General features: G+C 42.7%; 1 protein-coding gene across 1 annotated transcript; it reads right to left on the bottom strand.

Annotated features, from left to right (window-relative positions):
• Positions 1-950: 950 nt before the first annotated feature.
• On the bottom strand, positions 951-10,165 carry LOC126249333 (vitellogenin-2-like). The gene is made up of 19 exons (XM_049950989.1): positions 10,135-10,165; positions 8,483-8,628; positions 8,069-8,206; positions 7,803-7,955; positions 7,472-7,705; positions 6,698-7,383; positions 6,276-6,444; positions 5,574-6,175; positions 5,262-5,478; positions 4,960-5,176; positions 4,558-4,810; positions 4,123-4,420; positions 3,692-3,923; positions 3,318-3,611; positions 3,055-3,215; positions 2,784-2,930; positions 2,225-2,693; positions 1,957-2,138; positions 951-1,715 (listed from the first exon to the last, which is right to left on the bottom strand). Exons 1-19 carry the CDS (start codon positions 10,163-10,165, stop codon positions 951-953), a joined length of 5,394 nt encoding a protein of 1,797 aa, XP_049806946.1.
• Between the last annotated feature and the right edge of the window lie 3,808 nt (positions 10,166-13,973).

Below are 13,973 nucleotides of genomic sequence, written 5' to 3'. Positions count from 1 at the left end.
GTGTCTGCATGGAATGTAGCCTTGCGTGAAAGTGAAACGTGGACGATAAATAGTTCAGAAAAAAAAAGAATAGGAACTTTTGATATGTGGTGTTACAGAAGAATGATGAAGGTTAAATGGGTAGATCGAGTAACCAACGAGGGGAACTGTATCTAATTGGAGAAAAATAAAATCTATGGCTAAACATGACAAATAGAAGGAATCAGTTGATAGGATACAATCTGAGGCTTCAGGGAATCGTCGATTTGGTAGTGGAAGGAAGTATGGGGGAAAAAACTGTAGAGGGAGACCGAAGGATGACTACAGTAAGCAGTTTGAAATGGATGTAGGTTGCACTAGTTATTCGGAAACGAAGAGGCTTGCACAGGCTTGATTAGGGTGGAGAGCTGCATTAAATCAGTCTTAGGACTGCAACAATACCGTCCATCGCGCAGTGCAGTTACTTCAGCTTTTACTACAACATGTGCCACTGAATACTTCAATGAGGCGGATAATGAATGAATAAGCGATAAGTGTTCAATTTGTAATTTCTGAACTATTTGAAACTTTACAATTTATGAATCGTCAAATAATTTTAGTTTGATAGAAGTTACTTTAGTACAGAAATTGTTAGTTACAGCTTATGTGCCTTCACGCTCTACTGTAATGGGTAATATATTGTGAGTATTATTTCAGGCGATTTGTGTCTGAATGATAACGGCGAATAGATCAAAAATTACAGAATTAATTTCTCTGTGAGCTTTCCAGGGTAAGTAATTCAGTGCAGAAAAGTAAATTGCACTAATTCTGTTATTACTCTCATTGAACTTGCCAAATACAAGATTGAAAGAGAGTGGAAGAGGAAAAAAATGAAATATGCTGTATCGTCTAAAGAGATTTTATTTGCACAGTTTTAGTACATATTGTCTTGGTCGAATAGTGCTTTTTCGTTAGCGTTTAACATGAGGCTGTTAATTTTCGTCACTATCGCTTTCTCCTGACTCCTCCAGACGTGTGCAGGCAGTTGCTACCGAAACCTCGATAGTGGTATCGTCGCCTTCAATTGGTATGCTGTAGAGGTCAACGTGGTGTCCCCGTTGAGCTTGAGCGGCGACAGTTTCAACAGTCTCAGTTCTGGAGAAGCAGCGGAATGGAACCACCTTGTCGACGGTGTCTACTGCCTTGCATTCCCATTTGCACATCGGCAGACGCTTTCGGCTTATGCAGACTTTCTGACCCCGCAGCACAACCCTGTTCTGGAGTGAGACGCATGTTGCGTCAGTTATTGACTCGGCAGTAGTTTGATTTCCAGGAATGATCTTCTCCTCATAGCATTGCTTCGGCTGTGCTCTGCGAGGAGCTGCGCATTTGTCACCATACGTGTAGGCTTCGATGAACGCCGTGACGTTCCGCACAATGCAGTTGGCCGGAAGTTTGAAGTCCGTCTGTCGTTTGCCGTCGAAGGTACCGCAGAGACCGCGAACTGCTCGCCTGTAAATGTCGCTCGGTTGTAACAGTACACGCTGATGGTCAAAGTAGATGATGAGATCCTGTATTTCCATCCTGACAGAGTCTGGGAGGGCGTAGGCCAGCACCAGCGGCTCTCCTTCCTTGTCGTTCAGTCGCGTCACCTCTGACTGAGAGACGGCAGCGGCCTGGCCGTTGGCTCTGAGCATGTACTTGCCCGATTGGTATGTTAGTGACACAACGTTGTCATCGACCAGCACTTTGACTTCCTGTAACAAACACGACACGGATTATAAATACATCACCGTTTATAGATAGAGGTGCAACCATCGAGTGAAAACAAAAGCGCAAAAGTGTAATCGTACACTTCCCGAAGAAACTTGAAGCTGAAATACTTCTGAAATCGACTAATTTTCTTTTTTTACTATTATTTCTCTCTCAAATTAAACACTAAATTAGACGCTAAGTGCCAGGATAAAATATCTGTAGATCAAGACGTTAACGACTTACCCTCTTGTCTGAGATTTGCCGAGCCATCACTGTGACGTTAGGTGACGGGACAAGTGGGGATGGTTTCACGTCGCGCAGACGAGCTGTGACGAGCAGGATTCTCCAGCAGGGGCTCTTCCACTCGAACGGGTATGTTAGATTGTCGTAAGTCTTAATGTATGAAGAATCCACGCTGCAGGTTGCTACAAAGGAAACAGTATGTCATCTAATACTATTCATTCACTCAGCATAAGAAAACATCGCATATTTTTATGATCTAGTATCTCACCGTTATACTGCCAGTTGGTGTAGTAGTTAGCCACGCGTTCTGCTCTGGGCAAGAGTGGATGGCTGACGATGGCTTTTGCTACGGGCATCACGAGGCGAACGTTGTCGTAGGCGGCGTCCAAGTATGCAGATGAGAAGGAGAAGTTGAGCGAGCGCATGTTGGGTGCGACTATAAGATTGGCATACAGTTTTCCAGGAACACCGGTACCATTTACGACGTTTTGTGATCCATAAAGGAAATAAGCGTAATCCAGGTTGGAGTAAGCTCTGTAAATCGAATGCTTCAGTGCTTCCGGAATATTGTGATACTCCACCTCTAGGTCGTAATTGTTGAGCACACCAGCCTTAATTGTGGCGTTACGACATGCAGGCAGGACGTAGTTATCCTCCTTCATTTGAGATCTGCATTGCGCCACGAGTCTAGACTTCTGCAGGTATTGGTACATGCTTTGGCTTCTTCCAATATCAAGCTGAAAGTGGAAACAAATGCAAGAATAAGTGTCCACACCCCTATTGACTGGTCCCTGCATTTTTCTAATAGTTGTTATTTATTAACTTACATTGGCCTGAACTGACATTCCTGACAAGCACGAGCCTTCTCCAGAATCTAGTCTGATAGATACAGACGAGTTTGGATTGGTCTTCAGAGCTTTCTCCAAGTTCATAAATGGAACGTTGGGGAACACGGATCGTGCCTCCACACAAACCTGCAAGTAAATTTATAGGGTACATCACTTTAAACAATATTTAAAACACTTATTGCAGTTGGTATATTATTCTAAACTATATTTAAAACGCTTATTGCTGTTCTTTGGCCAGTATTTTAAGTACCTGGTAAGGTGTGTTAGCCTGTGCTCCTTTAACTGACGCGAAAGCGAGCAGTTGCGATATGCTGGACACCGGACTGGAACTCCAGACGATTGTCAGCAGCGAAGAAGCGCCTTTGCCTTCTACAAAATTCACTCCAACCACCAGCTCCTTCGTGATGTCACCTGAAATTATTGGAAAGCGCTTTAGATCTAGAAAAGCGTGAATCAGACGTAATTCTGTTGGTGAAGTCTTGAAATATTAAGTACTATTGGAATATAGCTTACTCTTCGCAATTCCTTGTTCCTTCAATCTCTGTACCAGTTCCTTATGTGCTTCGTTGGGATTCACGTTACTCAGTGCGGCTCTGTTTTGACCGGAGGCTTGTCTCCTGTGCTTGCCTCTTCCCCAGAATATTGCTCCTCGTTTGGATCTGTAGTACTTCTCTTGGCTTGACTCAGCGCTCTCTGGTTCGTCAGACATCTCCTCCGACGCTACCCTGGACTCGGGCTGGTCTTCAGACTCCTGTGACTCTTCAGACTGCTCAGGTCGACGGCGCGATGAGGACGAAGGGAGTTCCTCTGTCAACAGAGTTGTGCTTTATAATACAGGTACCAACAAAGATAAGAAAAACAGCACTTGCAATTTCTTCTCTATTTACCGTGACAGTGGACACTGAGTTCCACGGCTTTGGAGATGGACTTTTCTGGCTCATAGTAAAAGCTGATGTTGCTGTAGTAGACCTGCTGCTCCGCATTGGAGAACAAGATAGCAGAAAGGGCATCGCGGTTTGCATATTTTTTGTATCTCTCGTACATGCCATCGTAATCCCTTTCCGAGTTGTACTCTACGGAATACACCATACCAGTTGATCTTCCGTACTGAGCCTTCCACTGCAGAAAAGTAGCGTTTGTCAGACATTTACACTAAGAACACTCTCTTCTTGTTAACTAGAGCGTACAGCAAGTTGTGATAGAAATTCAAAATTCATTATTATCGACCACTTTACGTTTCGTATATAGAAAACATAGGTGTCGAGCTTTGCGCTCAGTAGTTTGAAGTACATAGCACCAACCATTACTGTTTACTTACCGAGCGCGGCTTGCGAGTGTGAACTATTTTAGTTTCTGGCGCCACAAGAGTAGCACTTTCCACGGGGGACATGCGGTAGATCGTTGTGTAAGGAACGCTGCTCATGTGTGACAGCTGGTACCTGTGGTTCTTGTCGATGGGTTGTAGTTTCACATGTGCGCTATTGTCTTCGAGATCAACGTTGGCGAGGAGTCTTACTGGTACTTGATATTGCTGGTTCTGAACATATCCGGCAGAATAACTCTTGTCGAGAGGGAAGACAGTGAATAAAATGGATCCTGAGTTTCTTCTTGAGTATCTACAAGCAGAGAAATTGAAACTCAGAATATAGCTCCACAACATCTTATTAGTTGCATAACGCATAAATTTTCATTAAATCACGTGTATTTTCGTTGAAGAGACACCAAGAAAATAACTTTTGTTATAAATACTTACACAGCCCTCACATCTGCAGTGATATTCCATACGGTCGGCCAGGCCAGGTGGCCCTTAGGAGCACTGTTGAGTTTTGGTGAAGTCTTCAGGCGCAGTTCTCCGCCAACTGAGTAGAGAACTGGAGTCTCGTATGCGATGGAGCTTGGCAATCCCAGAGCGTTGGAGAAAAAGATCCTGACATCAACTGCGCTTACAATATTAGTGTAGTTAAAAGGCAGCCCATTCTGTAGCCTGTTGACATTGTTCCTGATAGCTACAAACGAGAAAAAAAAAAAAAGATTCATAAAAACTGGCCAGCGGTGACAGGAGACTAAACAGGGTCGTGTTGCTTTATGAGGTAGTAAATGAATAAAAAAGTAACCACTCTCGTTTAAAAAATATACTCGGCAAATACGTGCTTACCTTCCACCCATGAGTCAATTGTGTTGTTGTCAAAGGCAATTATAGACGGATGGGCCAGAACGTTTCCTGCTATTTGACCCTCAAGTTGTTCCCTCAAGTCAGATACGATGTTGAGACCTGGATCCTTCGTTGGTTGATTCTCATTTTCATCTCCTTCTACAATGATGTATCTAAGCAGATATTGTAGGGTCTTAATGCTGCTAACTGCGGCTTGTGCCTAGAACCAAAGTGAATAGAATGTATTGACTATACGTATTTATTAAAATGCAAAAGCGCTTCACGTGATTGAGATCTGAACTTACTTCTCCTGCAAGGTGCTCGAATCCTCCAATGTTCAGTTTCAGACCAGCGTACAGTGCATTAGGTATAAGTGTGTCCTTACTGCCGAGCTGGCTGTACTTCAGATCGTATGATAATGCCATCTCACGAATTAAGTAATCTTGTAAATGCTTGGCCGAGTACTGTACCGCGGTTTTATTTTGGCTCAGCATATTGACGGCTGCCATAGCACTTCTGGCTCTGTAAAATAGAAGAAATGGTTAATGAAGCGCCCATTTTCATCATACGACGAACTACGCCATTTTGACAGTATGTAGGAAGGTAACTTTACTCACAGTTCCTCATTTTCAGGGGTTGTCAGTCTGGCAGCACTCTGAATAGCTGCCTTGACAACAGAGACGACGTGAGGGCTGGGATCTTGCTTCGAAAACTGAGCCAGCCTCTGCAGGACACTTGCCGAAGGTTTTGAGCCCATGATAAGCAAAACTGCAGTGCTGCGGATCTGGTGTGTTTCACCAGTGCTCTGGTAAATCTGGACCAAAATTGGTCTCACTATTTGGGGATAGAGTTCAGCAACCCTGTCGAGAGCCAGTACCATCAGAAGTCGTTGGAAGTTGGAGACCTGCTTCTCTCCCAGGATATACGGCAGTAGAGGTGTCAGGATGTATGGGTGTCCGATATTTCCCAGGGCTCTGGTGTATACTTGAATACCGACACTGTCAGCATTTTGAACAGCACGGTTGAGGAGGTTACCCAGGTAGTTCACGTATTCTTGGAGGTCAGATTCGCTCGGACTGTCTAACTTGCCGTATAAGTGAACTGGGTAGAGATTGTGAGAACTGACTCTGTCAACGATAGCGAGGCGCAGGAGGTTACTAAATCCCAGAAGAGCAGTTGCGTTCTCAGGACTATAATTCTCTGTGTTGTTCACTATCGACTGTAAAATGAACAGATGCACGATCATGTTACGAACGATAAATGACCTTAAATCACTCTACAGACTATGCTCAATGTCCTCACCACTCGGTGATACTTACGAAGAATTCATTGAGGAATTCTTTGTTGGGGTACAGAGCACTGCGCGGAATATTTCCGATGGCGTTAGCGGCAAGGCGTCCTCGAAGCTTCTGCAGTTTGATCTGCTCGTTAATAGTTTTGATTGCTGGTCCAGTGCCCGACTGTGAAAGGGCATTGATGAAGACAACCCTGAAATAAACGAATGCAAATCGATTTATATATAAGTAAAGTGTTTAGTTCATTGCAGTTGGATTGGGATGTTACTTATATATATATATATATATATATATATATATATATATATATATATATGGCGGTGGCGTCAAAACGTAGCTTTAAAACATTTTGACATATTTGTACACCGGGAACAATCTATACTTAGAACAGTCTTGGAACATGTTTTATTGTAGAAACAAAAGTCGTGAATAACACTGAGACTTACCACTGGGTGTATTTTACAGATTGCGGGTAGCTGTGCGAATCTGCCGGGTACGGTGCATAAAGCTTGTTAGCTGTTTGGTTCAGAAACGATACGTCGTATTTCATCAGCTCTCTGTTGAGGATCTGGAATGAGTCTAGCGTGTCGCTTGATGGGATGCTGCTAGGCTCTTGAAGCTGACGAGCAATCTTCTCAACCAATTCAATGATAACGCTGATGTCTGGCTTGTCTTGAGGCTGCTCCATGTTGCTGAACGGCAGCAAAGGCGGTTGCAAAAGATCGGGCTCGGGAATTTCAAGATCCTCTTCGCTGCTGCTGCTGTCGGATTCGTCGGCATTGTCCCAAACCGCACGCTTGAACTGTCTCCTAGGCCTGTAAGCCCGTTCCTCAGACTCTTCGCTGAGTTCGTCGCTGTAGCCTCTGCCCTGAGCTTCGTCAGCGTGTTTCAGTGGAAACATCCCCTCGTACTCGTAAACAAGGTCGTCGTAGGTCACGGGGTCCGAGATTTGCGGAATGGGTTTGTTAGACTTAATCTTCCTCTGCAAAGTGATTTTCATCCGACTTCCGAGCATGCCCTTCTGTTGGTTGTATACCAGTGGGTTCAGAATGACTGTGTCCGTCGTTACCGACTTCTGGATTGTGTACTTCCGAATGGAACCGCTGATAACGGCCTCTGTGTTCGACGAGCGCTGGAGAAAAGAACATTCTTAAATAAGCATTCGACAGGATTCGTGTACAATGTTCACATTCAGTTGCCAAATAGAATCCAGAACATACCGATATAGTTTGTCCTACGGAGTTTTCAATAGGCTCCCAGCGAGTCACAGTGTTCAAGCCCCAGGTGTAACCAGCTCGTTTCTCACAATTCGTGTAGTTCACTGCTTTAGATACGGTGTACAGTTTGCTGTCGTCCTCCCAGTTCTCGGGTTCGATGTCATTGTCGGACAGAGCAGCATATTTGGGATAGGGATCGTACAGGTATACCGTTTGACATTTGCCGGTAACGACGTCCTGGAAAATATAAAAAAAATTTGGAAAATATTAGGTGCTTACGAAATCAAATGATCCTGCTCTCTGAAATCACTAAGAGGTCAGTAAATATTCGCACCTCCATCGACCAGTAGATATCACTGTTGACGCTTGGTGAGGGCCTACTGCCATTGTTGAAGACCCGGACGTCCAACTGGAATACACTGGCCTGTCCCTTGACCCAGTTGACGAACCATAATGGCACTTTCTTACTAACAGTTAGGTTAGAAATCTGGAAGAAGTTAAATGAAGGTGTGGTTAGTTCAGGTGTGTAATCGGTGCGACATACTTCGTGTATCAAGCAGTCGCAGTTTTCATTACACTCATTTTGTATAACACACTTACAACTCCGTTTGTGTAGTTGAGGTAGAACACATTGGAGGGGATTTTAAAACTCTGGAAAGATAACTGGCTCTCAGGAATGTCAGCGTCCCAGCCACCAGACAGATTTTGGTGAACCTCAGCCACGCGGAAATTATCCAGCTGGTGATATGAAACAGACATGCTTATGGTAAATATCTTTCTTAAATTTCATGTTGAAAATAAATTAGTAACAGACCATTCATATGTAGAATCCTGTAACTGTTTAAAAGTGTAGAGAAATCGTATAAAAATACCATACAAACTTACCACAAAAATATATTTTGCTGCAGAGAGATAATTTCTCTGTGATAATTTCGTTCAGAGAAAACTAACGTCCAACGTTGTTTCCTATCATTATTGTTTTGATAAATATTGAAATTAAAGTATTTATAATACCTGGATGGCCAAAGTTGACGAATTTATGAGCTGGACATGTAGGTTTCCTTCTATCTGCACACCTGAAAACTGGTTGGCGACTTCATGTAGAGCCGTAAGTGCCTTGGACTTCAATTCATACTGGTAGAGGTAGCCCTTGGACCACGCTGAAATGATACACATAATACGATTGATCTGAAGTTTCTGACAGTCGCACCAGCTATTAAGCGCGTGCCTGCTGCCAACAAAGTTTCCCTAACCATTATTTGTAGCATATCAAGTAGCCACGTTGAAAAAGAATAATGAACTGAATGTGATTCAGCTCATGTGAAGATAAAAGTATGATAATCGTGTTTCCAGGCGTCACAAACCGTGATGGTTAAGCGAGCTGGTGTCAGATACCTGACGTACAAAGTCTCTCTTGTGCAAAATAAGCAATTTCGCTATCGGAAGAAACTGTGGAACTTAGTTACTTACCATCTGGTTCGGCAGCGGACACAGTTGCCCCAACTGTAAAAACAAGAAGAAACGCAGAATGAAGACAAATTCGTCCAATTTACCTGTATAAAAAACACAAATATACTGGACATATTATGATAAACTGAAAAAAAGAATAAGTTTGCAAACAGAGTACTGATAACGTATTCAGAGTTGCTTTTAATGTTGAGGTTGTATATGTATGGTCTTGGCAAACACAAAGTGTAAAACGTCCTGAAACACTAAATTTTGAGACGATATTCTTCTACCACGGACCTGTTGTAGCTAATCGTCGGATTGTTTCTGTCTGGCCGTCTACTACAGCCATCTGTAAGGCTTCAGTTGAAGAATTTACAAGTAACGTAGAGCCAATTTGAGAAATGAATGTGCTGGGAGTTCCTTCAGAGAGTATTTATCCTTTACAGTTGAACATTTATAGAAATCCCAGAATAACCTAACGTATTTTAAATGCACATCTTCTCAAATTCACATTCTCCAGTGTGTAATATAGTTCATTTCCGCATCATCTCACGGCTAGAGTTTCCCATAGTTATTAGTATTCAGCAGCATACAATAGTCACCTAATTGAATGAGAAACGTATTAAAACATCAAATAATAAGCTATTTAGTACATTTTAACTTCTAAAATACTAAATGCATTGTTTTAGTCCCCCGTAAAGAAATAGGAACATTAACTGCTTCCCGTCGAAGCTCTGTAATCGAGCATGATTGCTATTCATCTATAAGCTGAACCTGTTCTAAAGCTGTCGAGTAATACAGCTGGAAATACTCTTTTAACGTATTGTTTCGATATTCCGAGGCACAACTGGAAATGAAATTAGTGAATTTATCGAATGTAAAGCGATATCCAGTGGGACTGTACACTTTCTTCAATTGACGTCGCTTAATCATTTTCCCTGTACTTGTAGTTCTGTGTGTGAACACAGCAACGAGAATGCTTGGTGTTCTTACTATTACGATACCGGTACAAGCAAAGATCGTACGATAGTTAACTTTCACAGTAACTGGCAAAGTAGGGATCGTACACGTTCTGAACTACGGAATACATTTTTCTCTGGCTCTCTAGCCTGACATTCAGATTTAAGGTACTGGGAAGTATACATATGTGGAAAAAGTAATTTGCCACTTTGCAACAAATTAGAGTTAGACAGTCAGATGAGTACTACGGGACTTACCGAGGAGCCCCAAGAGGATCAGCGCCCACATGGCTGTGAGGACTGGGGAGCAGCTGGTACCGACTGGAGCGTGCGCCCAGCTTTTATAGCTGCTGCCAGCCCAGTCAGCGCGTCCCAGGTCGGCCGGGTCACGAATGGCGCGCTACGAACTACTGAATACACAAGATGCTCCTGCTTGGCAACGCGCTCCTCCAGAAGCAAACCGATAACATGCAGAGGCGTGAACGCGCACGGAGACACATTTCGCGCCGTATGTATGATAATACAGTTTCATCTGGAAACCTTTTCTTTTTTCTTCCTCCTCAGGGGTACCGTCCCATTCGCAATAGAATTATCATCGTCAAACAAACTTAGGATGTATTAATGAATTCGTGTTAAGTTACAAGGGGAGGCCACGACGTTCTGATCACGGATTTGCTTCAGACTATGTACACTTTTAGTAGTCCTTTAGGACAACGCAATGTGCAAGTCGTAAGGCATACTACTTAGGCAACTTCGAGCAAATCGCAAGAGAAATTTTACGTGTCGGATATGTACCTGGGCGTAGCAGCTCTGAGCACAAAACGGCGGCGGTCAAGTGATACTCCATGGTAATACGCTAAAAAAAGGTAAATAAAAATAAATAAATAAACTTTGTCTCATTGGTGTGCTTTGTACCTCTACTCCACGTTCCCTACGCTTTCCTTGGTTCCTGGGGGGAGGGAACGGGACACTCTGGCCAGGCCTCAGGTTGCAAAATTGGTTCAAATGGCTCTGAGCACTATGGGACTCAACGTCTGAGGTCATTAGTCCCCTAGAACTTAGAACTAGTTAAACCTAACTAACCTAAGGACATCACACACATCCATGCCCGAGGCAGGATTCGAACCTGCGACCGTTGCTGTCTCGCGGTTCCAGATTGCTGCGCCTAGAACCGCACGGCCACTTCGGCCGGCCTCAGGTTGCAACCCCTGCCCACTTTGCCTCCACCCTTTCCCTTGGGTGCCAGGAAGATTCCATAAAAAATAAATAAATAAAGTGGTTAGTGTTCTTCCGCAGCTGGTGGATGGCTGGGTCGAGCCCCTCCCATCTTTTATATTTGTTTTAATGTATGGCTCTGAGCACTATGGGACTTAACATTTGAGGTCATCAGTCCCCTAGAACTTAAAACTACTTAAACCTAACTAACCTAAGGACATCACACACATCTATGCCCAAGGCAGGATTCGAAACTGCGACCGTAGCGGTTGCGCGGTTCCAGACTGAAGCGCCTAGAACCGCTCTGCCACCCCGTCCGGCGCTTTTAATGTATATTTTTTTCAACGTTGGTCCTATTATTTCAAATATATGACATTTGGAGGTTAACACAATAAAAAAAGGGTGTATGTGCCTGAACTTTTCTTGAATTTCCAGTGGTATTTAGCCGACTATTAATTTTAATTATTACAACAAATGTTATACTTACAGTAATCGACAAGTAAACGACTCAAAGCATAACGTATTCCTGAACTGTATATCTATCGTGAACTGCGGAATCACTTCTGCCTGCAATCGGGTAAGGCACCCAGAACTGCTTTGCACCTGGATGCTTCGACCTGCTGACACGGAGACGGGTCCCATTCGACAGTTAACTTGCTTAACGGTGAGACCTTGCTAATGTAGCAAGAACGAATAGTGCACGTGCGAATTTTTTAAAAATGACGTAATTTTCATTTTTGCCGCAAAAATGAAGGGGACTCCCGATTCTTCGACTGCTGGGGATGATGAAAGTCATGAAGATTCTGTGCATAGCCTAATGCAGAGGACAAACGTCAGTTAATAGATACATTCGTGCACTATGATAGTCTTCTTCAAGAAGCGGACCTTATTGATACAGAATCATCAGCAACGATTTCTGCAGATGGAGTGGTGATTACAGAAAACTTAATCGGTCTACCGCCGAAAGGTTAGGACAAAAGATACTTATTACTGACGAGGACCTCATTCATTCAGACGAAGTCGATGATGAAGGTCTATGCCGTGAAGCTGAAGCTTTTTCCGATGATGAGGATAATGAGTCAACCGAAAAGAAGGCAAAAGCCGGATACAATCCGATACAACACATCATGTGGTACTTACAAACTCAAAGTTCATACAGATACACGTAGCTTTTTCAAAAATTCTTATACCTTTGAAATGTTAATTATGTGAAATCGGTATTGAAAAAAATATGTATTATAACTGAGTGGAACTTGATGCAACGATTCATAGCTTACGGTTAAACGCTAACCTCTCGACTGCCGTGAGCCCGTACATAGAGCTACAACACACAGGTACACATTCGACGCATAAAATTTCTTTTATGGTTTTCTCGAAATTGCGTAAGTATTACCCTTTACTGCTTGCACATTATGTTCCCCTAGTGGACTACTAAAAGTGTACGAAGTTTGAAGTAAATTCGTGATCCGAAAGTCGTGTCCTCACCTCGTTAGAAAGAGGGGATAACTACTGTGTAGCGTGATTTAAACGTATAATGACAGTTATTGTTCGGGTGGGGTAGCATTTAGAACTGATAATATCAACGGTTTCGATCAGTATCTTCGGACACCAGCAGTTCAATTCATAGATACGTTACGAATGTAAGTTGTCGAATCTTTACCCCTATGTAGCCCGAAAGGAGCGTTACACTACGAGGTCTTGCGTGGACGAAAGCTGCATGAAAATACGCCACAAGTCTTAAGCGCAGTAGGGACTCATAAATGTTATAAAAGTAAATCAGCTGGCTCTGCGTCACAGGCATTAGTTATAGCTTTGTGAAAAAATTAAGTTTGTCTGTGGTATCATCATCGTCATCATCACTTCCGTCATTCTTATTAGTGTAGTGCGTTATGCAACTGGAGTAATTTTAATTACTCTATCCACGTTTCGGATGATATTTCAATCATGGGTCACATATTTCGACAGTTGTTGATAGTCTTCTAACAAATCGTGTGTGTTAGGATTGCCCAGACACGACTACCTTTCTTAAAAATTTCTTTTTCTACATAGTCTTCTGGCCACCTTATTTATTATTACAGACCATCCACTTTAGAACCACTGTGTTCGTGCCGCCATGACATTACAAAATTTTATAGCATTCTCAGTCGATAATAATCTTATATTGCACTATTTCAATATAATTGTTTCAGTTTTCACACAGCAAGAAAAACATACATAGCATTTTTCATTTTTTTCGGGTCCCTATCTCCAGTGCCCATCAAGCCATGAATGTGGGTTCTGTACATTATTACCGATAGCGTTCTATCACTTATCCATAATATCGTGCCCCACTGATTCCCAAACTTCTCTTCTTCGTCGTTTACGGTCGAAAATGCAATTCTCAATTTATATATTCTACCAAGAGAGATGGTATAGTGATTAAGGTACAGTACTAACATTCGGGACGGGTGTATTTCAGACCCTGTGTGTTTTACCATGGTTTCCATAAACCACTGTAACAAATACAGAGAAAGTTCGTTCGAAAGAGCTGCAGACAAATTCCCGCTACATGCGTGTCCAATTCGAGCTAGCCTTTTATGTCTAATGACTCTGTTGTTATCTGGACGTTTGAACCTATTATTCTTTCTTTTTCCTTCCACACGTATCCTTTTAGCTTTCCTTATATACCTTAGTTCGGTTACGTGATCTTCATGGTCATATTCATAGTACCATCCTCAATAACATGTAATAAATAAATGATCCTACAATTTTCTCGCAGCGTATCCACTTATAACATCTTTAGGTTCTGTTTTATAGTTCACACTCCTGCATTACGCAGAATATTTAACAGGAGAATGAAGCGCACACAAACTTCAGAGACTGCAGACATCGCAATTCATCTT

Source organism: Schistocerca nitens, chromosome 3 (assembly GCF_023898315.1).
Source record: "Schistocerca nitens isolate TAMUIC-IGC-003100 chromosome 3, iqSchNite1.1, whole genome shotgun sequence".
Classification (NCBI taxonomy): Eukaryota; Metazoa; Arthropoda; class Insecta; order Orthoptera; family Acrididae; genus Schistocerca; species Schistocerca nitens.
Note: the sequence above shows the minus strand (reverse complement) of the source record. Positions and strands in the feature narration are given on the sequence as shown.

What these genes read in the sequence shown, in the direction of transcription:
- LOC126249333 (XM_049950989.1), bottom strand. Translation starts at nt 10,165, where the DNA reads ATGTGGGCGCTGATCCTCTTGGGGCTCCTCG. An exon ending in CGTCAACTTTGGCCATCCAG is followed by an intron (nt 8,207 to 8,482) that starts GTATTATAAATA and finishes TCATATCACCAG; the next exon opens with CTGGATAATTTCCGCGTGGC. An exon ending in TCTGTAAAATACACCCAGTG is followed by an intron (nt 6,445 to 6,697) that starts GTAAGTCTCAGT and finishes CGTTTATTTCAG; the next exon opens with GGTTGTCTTCATCAATGCCC.